Source organism: Oryzias latipes, chromosome 15, assembly GCF_002234675.1.
Source record: "Oryzias latipes chromosome 15, ASM223467v1".
NCBI lineage: Eukaryota > Metazoa > Chordata > Actinopteri > Beloniformes > Adrianichthyidae > Oryzias > Oryzias latipes.
This window is the reverse complement of record NC_019873.2, coordinates 27,867,962-27,886,631: the sequence shown is the minus strand read 5'-3', so window position 1 is coordinate 27,886,631 and position 18,670 is coordinate 27,867,962. Positions and strand designations below refer to the sequence as shown.

The window sequence follows — 18,670 nt, the reverse complement described above, 5'->3', positions numbered from 1 at the left end:
CTTCCATCCACTAATATGTAAAGTTTAAATCTGTAATATTCAGATCTGCATTTTGACTGTTTGGTATTAGGTTCTTAAACAATAAAACAAAAAAAGTATTTTTATTTTTATTTTGTTTTTATGGGAAACCTGGGTGACCAAGCAGAGAATAAACTGAGGTCTGAAGAGCCGCCCGGGTTCTGAAAGAGTCCGAAAAGGAGCGACACAAAGGCAGAGATGCAAGTTTTATTGAGTGAGAGCTCATCTGCTGCCCCCTCTCCCCCAGTGTAAACATCTGCGGCTGGTTAGTGTTAGCCTCTGAGCTAAGTGCAGTCCGAGAAGGTCTGGATCTTATACTGTGCGATAGCAGAGGCAAAGGGCACGGAGGTGGGGAGGCGGGTGAAGCCGCTCATGGAGTCTGGGCTCCGTGCCCAGCTTGGAGAAGCACAGGCGGGAGGTTGGAAAGCCGGGTTTGGGAGAGAGATAAGGGAAGGTGGAGAGTGTTTTGGGAACTGAGAGTGATGTAGTCCAGAGCTGTGAGGAGCAGAGAAGAAAAAGGGCATGTTAGAGGTTTAAGTCAGGACCTGTTTATTTACAGACAGAACTAAAGATGACTTTTCTTAGGTTCTCCTGTGAGCTGAAAGCCCCTTTAGCCTCTTTTTCAAATGCTCTGTTTTGTTAAGTTTGCCTCTCAGGTGATATCTTTCACGTCGGCAGCTAGAACACTTAGGGTAGAGAAGTTGAGCTTAGCCTGCAGGAAGACTCTGCTCCATTCATCCACTCTGTGGCAGCGCACAAAAGATGGCTCGATAAAAGATTTGGTATTAAGTAGCGCTTCTCACTGCCTCTGATGCCTCTTGATGTCTGCGGAGGGGGCCAGAACAAAGCAGCACCAGCCCATTTTAGAACACATACAAAGACTTACTTCCTCCAGAACTTTCAAAACAGTTTTTCAACAGAGACACTTCCCTTAAAGTCCCACTGAGATCATCTTTTGATCTAATGTAAAAGCGTTCCCAAGGATCTTTTAATTCTGATGATTGTGCCATTTTCAGCCAAAGTCCCAAAAGAATCTGTTGTTTTCTATGACCTAGTTTCTGCAGAGCGGCAGGAGGAGAGAATCAGAAATTCACCTCTTGAGTTGTAGGCGGGACAATTGGCACGGAGATACCGCACCACCCTTCCCATCTCTGTTGCTGAAAGCTCTCTGTTTCCACGCTCTTCCACTAGCTTACAGCCACTCACAACCCTAATCTAACAGTTGAGGAGCTATCCGGTCGTCCAGTTCTGATCCAGATTCCAGCTCAGACCAGGAAAACAAAGACTTTCATGGATCTATTTGTCGGCAGGGATGATCAGAATGGAGCAGAGCAGGGAGCTTATGGCCCCACCCAGCTTATTTTCTATGTCACAAATACGGTCTTTTGTCAAACAGCATTTTTTTCATCTGCTCCTGATTCACAAAGGTTATCTATCCTTCCCTACTCACTCAATAGCATGTTTGCCATTTCGTAGTGACGTCCGAATCTACAATTTTAAAATCCAGTGCCCAAGAAATTTCCCAGAAGTCTCCGCGAAAAACCACTGCATTGATGCTCACTAGATCGGCGAATATAGACCACAATGCATTGCGTTTGAACAATTTTTACCAAAAAAATGTATTTAAATGTATTTTTTTAAATAAACAATCACCATTTTTATCTTCTGAGGAAAGTGGGCACATAAATAATCATCGCAAAATGCTCATATGAATTAGATTTTAACATCCTGATTTCGATTACTTTCTATACACCGTAAAAAAAAAAGAAAAAGTGATGAGCTTGGTGCCCGAATTGGTTTCAAAATTCAGGGCACTACATAGTGCTGCACTATAATGATTTTAAGTAATTAAGGGTTAGGGTGTGAATTCAGACACAGCCAATGATTTGAATAAAGAAATACTTAGAAATTTTTTATTTTGAGCTTAAGTTTCTACGCGTTTGTCTTCCATCATCAGAAAAAGCTTCAAAAATACAATTTTCTTCAGAGTGGGTCTTAGAGTAATCCTTAAAATCTGCAAAACAAATTTTAAAAGTTGAACAATTTTTGTGAAATTCAACACAACAAAACTCGTTTTTATATGTATTTAAAAGTTTGTTTCAACACGTTGGACAGATTTTCTGTTTTATGACTTTCAGATCATGTTTCTGAATGCATGTGAGGCACGTTCAGGCCGTAACACTGTCCCACTAGGCTGTTTGTGAAGAATCTAACCCGCCAAAGGGCCGATACTGGTTATTAGCATGGATACAGAGAGGTCATAGGTCAGAAGCAAGATCACTGCTCACTCCTACATAAAACTGACAAATTTAGACCACATGACCCAATTGTTCGGAGATTCTCCGTCCTCAATTGGATTTTGTTTTATCTAACACAAATGTCAGCACAACCAAGACCAGCCTACTCACCCCCCTTTCACCAAACTGGCACTGTTTTTTGCCTGGCAAATTAATTAGGCTCTGGTTGGGATGATTGCATTAGTTTGCATTCCTCATGGTCTTTTTCTCTTCTAAGAGGTCTATGGAATCACAAGCTGTTTTGTTATCTGAATGCAGCTTAAGTTTGGCCTCGTCTGCCATTCTAATGTGATAAAAAGGCGTTAGGTGTTTGGATTACAGGCCCCAAACACTCGACCAGAAACCAAATTCACGATAAGTCTGTGTTAAACTCCACCTTTTTCATGTAACGACATTTATCTGATTGACACTCCAAAAAGCTTGGGACCTTTTTTGACACCCGTGCCTTCTTTTGATGCTAATTTAACATCCATGACGGCAAAGGCAGATGATGGTTCTAACATCTAGTCATGTGTGGACGTCAGCAGAGTATTCTGCAAATCAGGATTTAGGGGTCCAAAGCCAGTCTATCAAAAACTCTTTCTGCATGTGTCATGTCAACTCCGGAGGCTCTGTGTTTTGATTGACAAGGTCTGACCCTGTGTTGCTAGGCTTTTTCATGCACTGGTAAGAGGCCGGCAGTGATCTGTGAACCCTTTTGAGACAAAGGTCACACAGTGAGGAGAATGCTGATGTGTCGGGACGAGCCTCTGCTCGGCTCCGTGGCATTCTTTTCATCTGAAACCTGCTTCGATTATGCAGCATTTGTATTCTTACATGCATTTGCATTGGAGCTTTGGGAGTAAATCTATCCTTGGAAATGTAATCAGATTGTTTTGTCAGTCTTTTAGGGGGGCCTTTTCCTCTATTTGAGCTCCAAATGAAGAATTTCAATGTATTAATGTTTGACAGTGAGACGAGGAGCAAAGAGAAAAAGGGCTTCTAAACATTTGGCAGCTTGTTTTCCTCTGAGCTACAATGCTTTTTTGTAGCATTCTGTGTTAAATTTCATGGCTAAACTGCTTTTTTTTAAAAAAAAAATCAGTAATAGTTTAGCCATCTCCATTTGTTTCTGAACCAAGGACACAACTTTTGTAGAAAAGATGTTTTTTTTGCGATGTCGTGACCAGAATTAAGAGCTTCCTCTGCCGCTCCTCTTAATTCATTCCCTCGTGTCATCCTGCAAGGAAGATCAGAGAACATCCCTCAGGTCTGGGCTCCAAAGTTTATCCATCCTGTCTGTGATACCGAGGGACCGGCCCGGATCAGAACAAAGCATTTGCTGTGGATTTTTCCCCCTGTTCCTAAATAAATACCTTCTGCTCTTTTCCAACTTGAAAGTCTGTTTCTGACATTTGAACGCTATTGTTGTTCCACCCCCGTGCAGCCCAGTGTCTCTGCTGCTTCATCACTCTGGGTTTTTTGAGCAGCGCCTGTTGCTCTTGCGTATCGTGCCCTGGGTCGTGTGTGGTCTCAGACCATTCATTACTTCCTTGTACACAGGCAGACAAAGTTCACACGAGACCCATATCCATCTGCTGTCTGCACTGGTCAGTCTTTGCTGCTGTTTGTAAACCATCTTGATGTAACGTTCAACAGCAGCTTCACCAACAGAAACAGCGCTGGCGTCTTCTTCCATCAGAGTTTTTTTTTAACTTACTCTGAACTTCTTGTGTGTTGATCCGTGAATGCAATCTTCTTTTTTTCAATACTCATGCAATTTATTTTGCAAAACTTCAGTCATTTTTTTCTTAGCTTTAAGTGACTAGAAGACGTTCAGGATCTTATTTTTCATAAAGAGTTTGGTCAGAGATGACCTAACGGACGGTGGCAGGGAGGGGACTCCTGTGTGAGGGATGGGGGTGACACGTATGGACACAGGGGGTCGGTGTGGTTTGTCTCGCTGTCAATCAACCACACTTAGGTTTCCTTTGTTGCATGTGCACTCAGCGCCCCTCAGCAAACCTGTGGCTTTGCGTGCTCTTTGTGTTACAGTGTGGGAACTTTGCTGTGCTGGTGGATCTCCATGTTTTGCCCTTGGGGAGCCAAAAAGACGCCAGCTGGTTCACTGTGGCCCATGTTGAGGTAGGGGCAGAAGATGTGAATGTGAAGGCATTTGGTAGAATATCACTTTGTCATTAAAACGTAAAATCAACGTCAGCTTATGGGTTGTGCACAAGAGCAAAAGTTCTGTTCATGCATACTTGAACCATGCTGTTTGCAGGAAGTCACAACCTTGGTTCAAGATGCTTTGGACCAGAGGATCAGACAGTACACCGAATTCCTGCACAGCAAAAAAGGATGCAAGCAGAGAAGGGAGATGACCCCCCCGTCAGGGTTCTCTGTGAGAGGTAACACACCATCCCAAAATGCCCTTTAGACTCCTTAAAGCCTCAGTCACAACTGGGCCATTTGTGGGCCAAAAGAAAAATGCATGTGTGCACTCATGTGTGCATTTGCGTGTGGTCTGTAAGGGGCCAGGACTTGCACCTTGCTAACATATAGAGTGTGCCGTAAGGACACCGTACGACAGCATCACCTGTACATCATAAGTGCAACGTACATTAGCCTTACAAATACTTCACACGCACGACAATGGAACGTTCCATTTTCATGATGTCTCTTGAGGTAATCATGCAAACCTCAAGGGAACTTAAGAAGCAGCCTTTCCCCTTTAATGACCCCCCCCCAGACGTGGACAACCCAAAAACCTGCAGCACCTTTACCGGTCAAGCCACGAATACTGTCTACATGTGACTAAGGCCTTACTACCAATTAGAGTGTGGCGTAAGGGCACCATGCGGCACCCGAATATCATAAGTGCATGCAACTTTCATTAACACCTACGAATAATTCACGATACACTTACAACACGCACCACAAAGGTACGTTCCATTTTCGTGACATGCCTTTAGGTGGCCGTATGAGCCTTGGGGGAACTGCAAGACACACCTACGCTCCCTTTAAGATGCAGCCGCTCCTCCCCTCCAAAGGGCCCGGACAACCCAAAAACCTGCAGCACCCAAACGGGTCAGCCCCCCCCCCCCCAAACGAGTTCACATGACTAAGGCCTTAGTCATCTTCAGTTACTGCACTATTCATTTTTCCATAGAAGTGTTCAGTTCATACCTCTTGAGTGAAGTCATATTTGTTTAATTTATCTCGGTTCTATTCACACTGTCTAACTGACTTGGAATACTTTGGGATCAAAGTGACTGGATGGAAACCAAGTTCCAGAATTGTGAAAACAGACAAACAAAACAATGAGGAAAAAACAATTTAACCTACGTTTGGGAGGCCAGCGTGGGCGGGTAGAGACCGAACCAGTTGGGGCACGGTGCCATCCCACACACAGGGTGTTACCTGTGCAGGAAAAGTTAGATTTAAAATGCTTCCCACAGTTGTATTGTATTCAGGTGGCCTTTATTAAAAAGAATTACTGCAGAAAAAGCCTGAATAACCCCAACTCCCATATTGTCCATTACCTCAGTTACTCATGTTTGACTTGGAATCACTTCAAACCCAGAGTCTAAAGAAGCTCCAGCAGTGTGCTGGAAGACAGACAGGTGTGTGACAGGTAGCAGTTAAGGACAGTTAAAGTGGACTCACTCAGCAGTCCTGACTGAGAGTGGGATTACAGGGGAGCTCATCTCATAAAGTTTCTCCTGTGGCTGCAGTTTTTGCTGACTGTCCTGCTCCAGACATTCCTATAGTCTCTGTGTTTTGATATTGTTTTGTTTACGTAGACCTGTATAACTATTAATAACTGAACTTTGCATGGCGTTCATGCGCATTAGTGTCCCAGCTATGGAGTCAGCAGAACAAGGCTGTTTGAGAACGATATCCTCCCCCAGGATAGGTGTGAACAGGCTGACAGTGTACAGTTACTGCAATGCTTGACTCATAGTCCCCATGAAAAAAACGGTGCAGAGACAGACGTATCTGATGATGGAGATCACAGACTGACACCGATAATGCATCAGCTCACTTCAGCATGTGAACAAGGGAACTAACACTTTCGCAGTGGAACGGCGTGTAAAAGTGATTAGGTTCCTTGTCGGCTCTCTGCCAGAACTCCGGCATGAACCAAGCAGGACCAGTTGCGGTTAATGCGCTCTATTTTAATTAAAGATCTGAAGTCAGTGTCATGACATTCATGGTCACATGTGAGGGAGGTGGCACAGAGGTGAGCCAGCCTGCAGGAGCCATAAAAAGGGGGACGGCACTCGCAGCTAAAGGAGGGTCTTAACCACTGCTTGTCTGCTCTGCAAGTGACTCACTTGCAAACCTGTTAATCTCCAAAGCATTGGCCGAAAGCGGGTTTTTCTTTTTCCAACCCGCTCCATTTGCATGTTGTTGGTTGGCAGGGCGGCGAAGGGGGCGTAGTGGGACATGTTGGCGCAGAAACATGAACTGTAAGGAGTGGGGCGTCAGGTGGGGCAGCGCTTGTGTCCAGTCTAAGAATAGGCAGATGAATTGATGCTCGGTGTGTGGTGATATCGAGGGTCTTGTGTGAGGTGGCGTTTGAGCCGTTGCCAGTGTGAAATCACAAAGGCTCCTGCCAACAGACGGCTTCAGCGTCACCGCCTCAGGCTCAGCTGTTGGCACTTCAAATGAGCTATCAACAGCTTTTAGCATTCCAGGCCATTCACTCCCAAGTGTTTGCTTCAGTCTTATCTCCATGCATTGTTGGACCTTCGGAGCTCGGCGAAGGAGATCCTGGGTGGGGCTTCACGCATTCTCGATGGTAAACCGTGTTGAGCACACCCACATTTCTCAGAGTAATTAGACATTGAAAATGAGAGGATAATAGCTTCTTTGTGCCTTGAGGAAGACATTTTTGTTTTTCAGGATGATATTTGAGAAAAACAGGTTGTCGCAGCGCTGAAAGACTGAAGGAGCGTGACAATTTTCCCCTGCAGAGTTCCAGTTTAAGCTGTTTTGGTCAAAGTTACAGGCTCAACCTAAACGTTTGTCCGTAGGTGTGTTTTTACCTTCTTGAATGTTTACTCAACCCACATTGTTCTGGAGTTGTATCCAAGTGCAAGGAGATAGACCTGCAGACTTTTTGGTGTCTCACTGTTTGAGTTTACTGGTCAATTGAAAACCGAGAAGCCCGATTTTGCAAGGATTCTGTTAACATGCCATTTCAAATTGCCAAAGCACATTTCCAGATGTCTTGCATCGGCTGTTAGTATATGCTTATAGACCAAATCGGTCTGAGGTTAGCTGTTGCTTTAGCCTGGTGTTTTATTGTCTTTCTACCTGTCAAGGGTGCGTTTGGACATCACAGAACCTGGACTATGTCCATAGCAGAGCTGGCTTCTTATCCCTCCCTCCGCACAGGTGCCAGGGTCTAGGGGGAGGGAACACCTGCCAGCCTGAATCCCTGTGGCCACAGCAGGCTGCAGAGGCAGTTTCCCAGGCTCCCCACATGAATGGTCACTAATAGCCGTGGGAGAAGGCTTTGCAAGTGCTGCACAGCGAACCGCTGACTCCTCTTGGCAGACCTATGAAGAGGGCTTAAGGCAGCCAGACCATGGCCATTGTAGGAAAAACACAAGTGTTGCTGGATAGCTTTACTTTTGGAGAATGTGTTTACCGCTGACCAGCTCCCTCCCAACGAAGAATGCAGAGGATGGAGGCGAAAGGGATTCAGCTATAGACGTGGGGTCTGGCTGGCTTGACTGATGTAAACTCCTCTGTCAAACTGGGATTTTTCTGTTCACTGATGTAGTTCATTCAGCAATCTTTCAAACTGCTTTAGCAGTTAAAAGGGGTTAGGTACCTCTAGTAATATCAAACCCACAAAATAAGTGCGAGTGGCTTTTATGAGGAGTCTGCTGGGTTCAGGCACGCTGGTGGCAGTTACCTGCACTGGGCGCAAGGCAGGCAGGATTAAGGCAGGAGGGAAATGGAGACCTGTGAGCGGAACAAAGGAATTCCAAGGCCCGGGCTGGAAATGGATCCCGATCAGACTAGCCACTCCAGCCTGCCCCTCTTCACCCCCCCCCCCCTGGCCCCTGCTGGGCAACCCCCTTCCCCCTGGTGCTTTGTTGTGTTGCCGTGGTTCTTTAAATCCTTCCTTAAAGCCCCTGGTCTTACTCCGCAGCAACACGTTGGACAGTTTGACTCCACCGCTAACCCCACTTTCGATTATCACACATGCATTCATGCACTTACATATTTTGTCTGATTTATCATCTACCTTTTCAGGGCCCTTCTAATGTGAACTCTTAGCATTAAATCAGTATAAATATGAATATTTCTGAGTATAAAACATACCATACTTTTTCTTCGGCTGCAGACTACACAACGGCAGGGCCCAGCATTGTGGTCACACCGCTCTTTTCTCATATAATAAGTCTGAGCGTGGATCACTTTCATGTGACCACGTTCTGACCACTTTTAAAGTGAAGTGCTGACTGACCAGAGTGCCCTGCTTCAGGAATTCACTGACTGTGACCACATTATCATTTTTATTAACATCATGTGTCACTTTAGGACAGTTAACCAAATGCCCTGCAGTGAAAAACATGATGTAAGAGCTGTTTGACAATTGTACTAGTTAGACTGTATTTATATTATTGTGTGTTATTACTTCAAAGCTGAAAAAATAAAACCTTTACATTAAAACATTTGCATTACTATTTACAAGGGCTGTGCGTTAGCAAGGGTCTGGTGATATGAATCATGATGCCCATATCATGATACGATGGAAATATCTCAATATATCCCAAGACTGTAACAATGGATCACACATTTTAAGGATATGGCTTTAAAATCATTTGTCTGAATACAAATACATTTTTTACATGAATACAATACAATACATTTCATTCAAATATCAAATTATTTGAGCACTGCAACTGTATGTCACATACAAGTTGCTATTACCAAAATAAAATCCAAATGATTTTCTTTTAATAAATTATGAAATATTTATTCAACACCTAATGTTGTCCAGTTTCCACAAGAAAATGTTTTTCGGTATAAAAAAACAGTTTAATCAATGAAGTTCTTAAAGTGTGATAAAGAAACTAAAGTGCTTTGTATTTCCAACCCTGCTTTACCCTTTAACACCACAGTTCACCGAATTAACATGTGCTCTTTGACGCATTACTGCTCTTTAACCAGCTTTTCATATCTGCTTTGCACCGATATGCAACACTTTAGGATATGCAGCACGCACTCCTCAGTGGCGCCCACTCTGGTCAATCAGGTTGTTGGACGTTCAGACCCCTTCCACTGAAAGCGGGCTAAGGAGAATCTATCAACCAAACAAATTGATCAGAAAAAATGTCAACTAATGTCCAATGCCTGATGGCCTCCATGCTAGACGTGAGGGCCAGGAGGCAAGACAAACTTTTATTGAGGCATCTGATTGGTCAGTTTATGACTTGAATAACTTTCAATAAAGAAAGAAATATGAAAAAATGAGGATTATCAAAAACATGTTTAAATAAAGAGGATATCAGAGCAAGAATGGTTTGTCTGACTACAAAAATGACTGAGTTACAGCTGTTTATATCTCTATAGTCTTTTTGGCTTCTTGGAACCAGCGCTTACTTCCTATTCGAAACCCAAGGGGAGGAGGGCCACTCAGTCCAGTTCTCGTATACAGTCAACAGCTCAAGACTGCTTTTCTCAGCTTCAGAATGAGGTGAAATTATGTTAATTGCATCAGCGGTTAAGAGTTAGGGTAGAATGTAAACACTGGAGCTAAAGCTCCGCTGTTGAGAGGTTAAATGTATTTTATGTGGTAGCAAATGGCTACCGAGTTAAACAACCAAAGAAACAATCAACAATCTCCAACATGACAATCTAACTTCACTTAAGCTGAGTTGCAAAGGTGTCTTTGAGCTGTGCAACAACAACCCTCTTGTCTTGTAAAATTTTGTTGTTGTTTAGCTGAAAAAAGCTCAGTGTAAAACACAAAAGTAAGACCCTGAACTAAATTTCTGCTTATAAATAATTGATTGGAAAATGTTTCGGCAGCATTTTAAGTTGATTTCAGTTTTGTTAAATCAAATATTGGGATATTTCACAGAATGGATTTTTCTCTACATCACTAACATTTACAGGCTTTACAGAGTAGCCAGTAAATAGTCATGTTGGGACTTTATTTAACTTTCTAAAAGACTTACACAGTGCTGCTGCTTTCCTGTGCAACTGTACTGTACATACCACTAAACCAAAAGTCTTAATGTAAAATAGTTTCCTTCTTCCTCTGAGCACTCATACTCATAAACTGTGGCTGCCCTTCAGGAGATTTGTGGCCTCATTAGCTGATAAAAAATTTAATTATGATTGAAAGTGACTTCTGCATTGTGAGCATATTGTGATCTATGTGTTGCAGGTTGAAAAAAATGGTAATTATAAAAGAAGATATAAAAAATTCCCTTTTATAATTGTGTGCTCCGAACGCTCCCTACCACTTTGGTCACATGCTGGATGATGGGTTGGACTGAGCTACCATGCTGTGGCGTATTTTGTAACTGCGATGAAGGGGTCACCCAAATGTTAAATTGAACACTCATGTCTAAATATTGTTTCAGGTGGACGTTGTGCAGGATGATGAGGCACAGTGTGCTGCTACAGCCCTAGTTACAGTTGCACACAGAGCATGATGTCCTTCCAGGAAAGCCCCCACTTGCATATGGGTAACTTCCTCGGGCCGTCTCATCCTTCGGCGCTCCACCCGTCTCTCTTGCGCTGAGCCCCATCTCTCCCCCCCTCCACCCTTGAGGACAGAGGAAGGGGGTCCACATCAAAGTGGAGATGTCAAAAGAGCAGAAATTCTTGGGCGGTGATGTCTGACTGTCCTGCAGATTTGTACTCCTGTTCATGAAGCGCTCGCGTGGGAATTAGGATTCTCCTGAATTTATGTGGCACATACATGACCGGCCAGAACAGGAGTCACATGCTCAAACTAAAATAATGTCTCTACACGCAGCTGTTGGGTCATCAGCTCTCTGTCTTTCTGGGGTTTTTATAGTGTATTATGATCCATAAAACTACAAGCTAAAGAGTTTTTTAATAGTTTTGCTTAAAACCGTTTTAGCACACACACTGATGAAGAATGTATTGTTTTGTCTATAATGTACGTTATTAGAAAATCCAAATCAGAAGGCCATTGTTGCCCCTGTCCACAGTGAGAGTAAATTTATTACCATATCAGTGGTAATATCCAGTAACTTATAGTTATGAGCATGCTGTAGTTAAACAAAACTGTATATTGCAGAAAAAAATATTAAAATAAAAGCCATTAATGTCAATTAAAAAAAAAGAGAGATTGAAATTAAATAAATGAATGCATATTTAAATAAGTACACATATACATAGGTACATACACAGCGTGCACACACCAGCAAAACAGTTTAAGATGGTTATAATGATTTTGCCTAAATTAATCTGCAGAAAAGTCACAAATTCTAACAGTTTTTGCATCTCTGTTCACTGTAATGCTACGTTTACAGTGTGTTCATGCTGGATAAGCAGGGAGGGGATTAGTCATGTTTTTTTGTTTTTCCTGCTGTTTGCTAGCGCGTGTCCGGCTCCTACCGTTGGAAGAGGTTTGGTGCGAAACGTTGAAGCGGAGCAAATCTGCCGAATCTTGCTCCAGACTTTTTCTTTCACATCTAAATTCCAATATTTGAAAGACTGATAGAAATCTGGTCGGACAGAAATTGCAATTATTATTTTTTCCTTCATGAACACTTCTTGGCACTTCTATTAATTAAAAAGGACTCCTTCCATACGTCAGTGCCAAAACCAAGTCCCTGACTGGTCAAAGTTCAACGGGTTTAACTTTCAACGCACATTTAGTGGCTGCGTGTTTTGTACATAGAGCCTGAGAATGCTTGTAGAACCAGAAGTCTGAAATGCATGTTTACATGTACGTTTTATTGGAAGTGGTCGTTTGAACGGGCCGGTGGAAACATAGAGGGATAACAATTGTCTTTTTTCTGTTTGAAATATTATTAAAAACAACACAATCGCTGAGTAATGCCAAGAAACTGTCTCTTGCATATTTGTTGCTACAACAGGTTTTCTTTGACAGTTTAAAAGTGGTTTGAGGCTTGTTTTTAGCATTTTCCTTTTAAAATATTAGTCAGATGGTGAGACAGCTTAAGAGTCCGTACAGTTAATGCATACAGAGAACTTGAGAACAGAAGGATTATCTGGTCTAGGAGCTGTTGGTCTTGGAACGGCTGTGGTCAACCAGATCCTCTTAGAAGAATTCTGCGTAACAGCGTTGGAGATTCCTCTGGATCTCTGCATGAGCTGCAGAACCGCTCTCTGCCAGGAATCAGATGATGGGAAGAAGGCAACTCTTTGTGGCTGTTTTAATGATCTTCTCAGGACATAATTGAAGTTAATGAAGAGTGTTCCATGGCGGTGTACCTTTGACCCTGAAGTGAATGTCTTTCGCCCTGTTCTGTCCCCGTTTACAGTCCTGGTCACTCTGGTTTGTTGTCTTTTCTTTCCTCTCTTTGTTTTTCCAGGAAGCAGTGAAAGCTGCAGTGTGTGGCTGTGTGTGAATATTTTCATCTTGACACCAACCATGTAGATTTTTCTGTAGTTATCTCCTGGTTTTGTACAAGTCAGCAAGTTTTTTTTTTTTTTTCAAACAAACATGAAGTAGCACTTTTCTAAAAGCTCACCAGCCTGCCTGGTTGACCGTTTGAATTTGGCCTTGCATATGCAATGACTAAAAAAAAAAGACACGTTCTTTCTAAGAAAGTACAACTGAAGGCCTTTTAGGTCTGTCCTCGTAGGTTTGGGTCTTCCACCATTGTGGGCTGCAGTTGCCGCAGAAAGGGGCCACTCGTTCCCAGAGGACACACCAGCAGGCTGTTTGTGAGAGAGAAGCATGAATGTGAACCCAGGCAGAGCGCCAAAAGCAACTCTGCTCTGTGCAGGACGTTATAAAGTTGGAGCAACAGCTGATGTCTCAGGCCATGGCGTTGCACTGGTTCCCACCTCTGTGTCCAGACATCCCTCTTAACTTTGTCCTGGGAATTGGCAAGCTCAGCTCACCAAGGGAGAGAAGTCAGAACAGTTGTAAAGATAGACAAGAGACTAACATTTTAGAGACTGAATCAGAGCCCTTTAAAAACATCAGTCATGAGTGTGCAATGAAAAATGCTCGGGTCCTGATCTTTCCTGGACCCAGAATGGACAGAGAAAACAACGTGGAGGGAACTTTTCATTCCTCTCTGTGTAGAAACCCGGAAAAGATGATAGATGAACCAATCGTTGCTATGTAAGGAGTAACAAAATACAGTTCCTAATAAAAGCAATATTCTAAACTGCAATGCGATCTTATTTTTATGACTAATCTGTTAAACACTATAACCTAGATGATATATGCTTCAATAAATTCTAAAGTTCTGTTGAATGTTGACTATTTTTAATGTTGTCCACTACATAGAACAGTGCAGTGGATTCTTTTTAAACGATCACATCAGCCACTGGTCTGTGAGATTTTATGAGATCTGGACCGGGGGTGTGACACCGCCCATTGAAAATGGTTTACTCCTGGTTCCAACCAAAGTAGTCAGTTCAGTCACCATTGTTTCACAATATGGACATTGCCATGTTGTAGCCATTGTCAGTAAGCAGCAGTGACTGTATGTGAGAATTGGACTAAGTGACACCCCCCCCACCCACCCCCGGCCAGCATCCCAAACAGGAAGTACCCGCTGGTCCAAAACAGCCAAAAATCCCATAGACTACTATGAAGAGAAAAACAGCTGTTACTCATTAATTCTATTGGACAGCATAACCATTCTTGCTCTGATACCTTTTATTTTGACATGTTCTTGATAATCCTAATTTTTTTTCATATTTTTTCTGTAGTTGAAGTTTTTCAAGTTATAAAAATGACCAATCGGATGCCTCAACAAAAGTAGGTGGTCTTGAGTCAAGCATTCAAAACATTTGACACATTATCCCAAGCCCCCTTTCAAGTGGTAGGGGTGTGGCCTTCCAACAAGCCCACTCCTGATTGGCAAGACTGCCATAGAAGTGGTGACCAACTAAGACCAATCACTGCTTATTGAGAATTTCGTGTTCCTGTACTTCGAAAAAATGTCGACTGAATTTACTTAACTTGGTTAAAAATGATAGAAAGCCAATTTCTGGCTTCAACATCAAACTCAATCAGTCCGGTTGTCGGACACGATGGTCAATGGTAAGCAGTGACTGGTTTGAGTCTATCCAGTCGATGTTTCTATGGCAACCACTGTGCCAATCAGGAATAAGCTATTGGAAGGCCACACCCCTACCACTTGAAAGCAGGCTGCATGAAATCTGTTTTGAATGTTGAAGGTGGGGGGCCAGCAAACCCCACCTACTTTTATTGAAGCATCTAATTGGTCAGTTTATAACTTGAACAACTTGAACTACTTTATAGAAGTCTATGAGATCTTGGCTTCTTGGAACCAGCAGGTACTTCCTGTTTGGAATGTCAGAGGGGAGGAGTCATTCAGTCCATTCCTCATATACAGTCAATGTGAAAGCCACTTAACAACAATCAAGTACAACGTTGAAAAGATTAGACTGAGGTCCCAAAAGCTCACCAATTTAAAAAGGCTTTACTACACGACTGAAGAAGCACCGTCATTGAATATGCCACGTTTATTACTGGCTAAAACCCTTCAGAATTCATTGACTACAAAGATGTTTCCACCTAACATGAATTTCTGCAATTTTCTGGTGTTCATTACAGACAGAATGGCCTGTATTTACAAGACAGAATTAATCATGGATGGTAACCCACTAATTACAGCTGAAAATTTGCAGTTTGACTTCTTGCAAATTTGTGTTGCACACATCCAATAAAACGTCAAATGTGGCACACATTAGAAGTGCTGTAACTGTAGATTCACTGGATTATGGCTGGTGAAACAGTTTGTAAAATAATTATTATAAATCCCATTTTTTTCTTCAAAGAATGTTCATCTGACTGCTTTATTTCTCTGACCTTTAGCCTTAAGGGAGGGAACTGTAATGAAAAGGAATCAGAACTGGAGCCTTACTGTTTCCAGCCTGTACAAATAATTTAGAGCTTTTCTCTCAGACATTAGTCAGCCTTGGATTAGAGAGTTAGTGTAACATAATTTTGACAGATGAGCAAAGGTTACAATCATAAACCCAAAAAAAACTCATCCAACCCTGAAAAATAATGGCTGTACCACGTTTGAAAGATGGAACTGAAATCAAATAAATTAATATTTCCTTAATTATAAATATGCCTAAAATGATTTTTGTGTATTATTGGAGGAATTAAAGCTGATAAATGTACATTTTCTGTCTATTTTGTATAAAATGATGATATAAGCTATCCTAAAGCAGTTGATTCTTTTAATTTATGAACAGTAAAGAATATTTGTGTTTCATTGATTTTTGTTGTTTTACTTTCGTGCTAGAACTAATAAAAACAAAGCTAAATGGGTGCAATAAATCACCGGCCTGTCAGTCTAAGCACATGCATGCAGCACTTGTATGTCGCTGCAATTGCATGTTTTTTCTCGAAGACGGCATCTTTTTGAAGAGAGTTATTAAACGCTGTGAGCTGTCCTGAGATTTCATCATCTAGAACGGTTCATAATGACCCCTTCATGTCTCCGTTTGATCTCGTGCTGTTGGTGTCACCGATTCCCTATGTAAGACAAGTTTTGTCATTGTGGCCCAACTTCAGGAGGAAAGTTGTTGATGCCGACGGCTGAGAACCTCCCTGCTTCAAACTGTCAGCTTTTCAGAAATGTAAGCAGCCTCATGAGGCGGCACTGCTTTGACATTATCCTGGGATTTCTGAAAGAGTGTCTGGGAGCAGAAGGTCAGGCTTTTCTCAAATTATGGAGGACATGTAATCCTTTAATTGCTGCTAAAATATTTAAATCCTCTACAAAGCCTAAAAGTTAGATTGTCAGTTAGTTTGTGCCCACAGGAGTGAGGTACAACCCCAAGCAAAGGTTGTAAAGATAGTTTTGTTTAACAGTTAAGGATTGATGGTCAGACAGGTTCTTTATAAAGTAGCAAAAGATTTCAGACTGCTGTCTTGCCCATTTTTCTCCTTAGAGCAAATGGAAAGCCTGTTAACCAGACCTGTTTTAGTCAACAAATTCCTGCCAGATTAGGCAACAGGCTGCAGCAAAGATTTCATGAGAAAATAGAGCAGAGACCTGTAGGCTTTTCTACCTTCTCCAAGCGTGCAGTTTTTAAAAATCAATTACATAACAACCAATAAAACTTCTCTTGTTTTGCAAAGCTTTCGAATAATGAGAATGTTAAATTTGACACTAAAGACGAGCATTTTTTTTCCTTAACGGGCTATATCGTACTTTTCTTAAGCCTTTTAGGGTAAACTAGATGCATTTATATGTTAATACTTTGGCAAAATAAAGAACAATGATTATAAACAATGATTATTAATGATTTATCAATGATTATTACGTATCAGTTACCGTTGCTGTTTACTGAAATCATGAATGAATGTTTTCTAAAATAAATTCAATCGTTACTAGGCACTGGATTTTGTAACTTGTAAAATATTTATCAAATCACAACCGCATTACAATATCTATGAAAAACTAGAAAATGTATAAACTCAGTAGGGGTGGGATTATATAAGCTTGCTTATCCCGATCCTTTTCAAGCAATAAATCAAGCTCTACGTGACTTTAGTTAATGATCACTTTATTTAACTAACCAAATGTGATTTAAGTGTCTTTCTGTTTTTTTAATCTATGAACTTCATCATTTCTGTAATGAGTTGGATAAATCTGTGTACATTCTTTATTGCTTTGACTACAATGCTTGACATAAATCAAGACATCAAATCAAAGAACGATCTTTTAATGAAATTTTCCATCACCTGGAAGTAAGAAAACTCGATCGCTGAGGCTCCGCCCATCTCCCCGTGTGGGTGCCGCCCGTTTCATGATGTTAACCTAGAGTCGGCCTCGGCAGTGTGTCTGTGTTTCAAAAACACATCCGGACTTTTGCAAAGATGGATGTCTATGCATATAAAATTAAAGCATTTATCACCACTATCTCCACGGGGAAAGTGTGTGTGTGTTAGCCTGGGGGCGGGGCTGGCAGCATAGACTCTTCCTTAAAGGGGCAGTTCCTCACTTTGTGATGTCACAATGTGAGAACCCACTTGTTTCTGTGGTTTGGGAGGGGCTGGTGCTCAGAGTGCAGGTTTTTAGAGGAATACTCAAATATGCGTGAATCTCTTTTTATTATTTTAAATGCACTTAAAATCTCAAATAACTTGATTTGGCATTATTAAGGCCCTTTGACACAATCTAAGTTGTTTAAGGGCTTGGTGTGTTGACAAAACTGTTGAGTTTTCCTGTTGAATTAAACTACGTTCACGCCTGACATGTGGCACGCATTCAAGATGTCGCTGAACATCCTTGAATGCACGTTTAGCGTACAGCGTTCACACTGGACTGTTACTACCTGATACTAGCAGATGTACTTACAGTTGGAAGAGGCTTGGTGCAAAATGTCAAAGCAGTGCAAACGTAATGAATCTTGGTCCAGGCTTTTTCCTTTACAGCTCTGTTCCGATTTATATAAGACTTGGTGTCATTGAATTTCGACTGAACACAAACCACAATTTATTTTTTCCTTCAGGATCAGTTTTCAAACAGTTGGCACTTCCGTGTTTTATAAAGGACGCTATCCATACGTCACTACCATATCCGAGTCCCTGATTGGTCAAAGTTGAACTGCTTTAACTTCTAACACGTGTTCATTGGCTGTGCATTTTGTACGTAGAGCCCGAAAACGGACTTAAACACTTGTATAACGAAGTGTCAACGTGAGAATTTTGATCACTGAAGCCCAAGACGCACTAAAGCGCACGTTTACATAGACTTAATTGAAAGTGGTCTTGAAAGTGCGTTGCTGTGGTCGTAGCATTACACTTGACCATCCGAGTTTGTCTCAGTGGGAGCTAACATGCTAACTGTCTCTGTCTGGTCTGTTTTATAGGGGAAAACTTCAACCTCGTGGCCAATTTCCTGAAGCGGCACTCCAATCTCAGATGCGTTGTCAAGCAGGGTTTGTGACCCACATGTTTTTCACACACGCCAGTCCATGTAGAGAATCAGAAATAGACACTTCAACAGTAAATATTCCACCAAATTTCCCACAGAAACAGCAAGTCGTCTGTGGTCCGCATGTTGGTTTTTCTCCCCCTCACTTGTTTTTATGTCATGTTCCTACCTGCAATGGGTGCTGCCGGACCCGGCCAGCCATTAAGCAGTTCCCTGGAGAGGCTACTTAGAGCGGGA

At 42.0% G+C, this 18,670-nt stretch overlaps 1 protein-coding gene and 1 long non-coding RNA gene across 7 annotated transcripts in view; one reads left to right on the top strand and one right to left on the bottom strand.

Annotated features, from left to right (window-relative positions):
• slx4ip (SLX4 interacting protein) overlaps positions 1-18,670 on the top strand; it is a 44,346-nt gene that overhangs the window by 5,115 nt on the left and 20,561 nt on the right. For 5 of the 6 annotated variants that reach the window (XM_011484699.2, XM_004077552.4, XM_020709746.2 and 2 more), the window contains 3 exons: positions 4,350-4,439; positions 4,579-4,705; positions 18,369-18,437. In XM_011484699.2, the coding sequence (XP_011483001.1) occupies positions 4,350-4,439; positions 4,579-4,705; positions 18,369-18,437 (286 nt within the window). The remainder of the gene's footprint in view (positions 1-4,349; positions 4,440-4,578; positions 4,706-18,368; positions 18,438-18,670) is intronic. The other variant, XM_020709747.2, reaches the window with a different exon arrangement.
• Positions 135-8,885, bottom strand: LOC110016548. Its single transcript, XR_002291878.2, has 4 exons — positions 8,640-8,885; positions 5,840-5,905; positions 5,643-5,717; positions 135-513 (listed from the first exon to the last, which is right to left on the bottom strand). It is a non-coding gene; the product is annotated as an uncharacterized LOC110016548 (long non-coding RNA).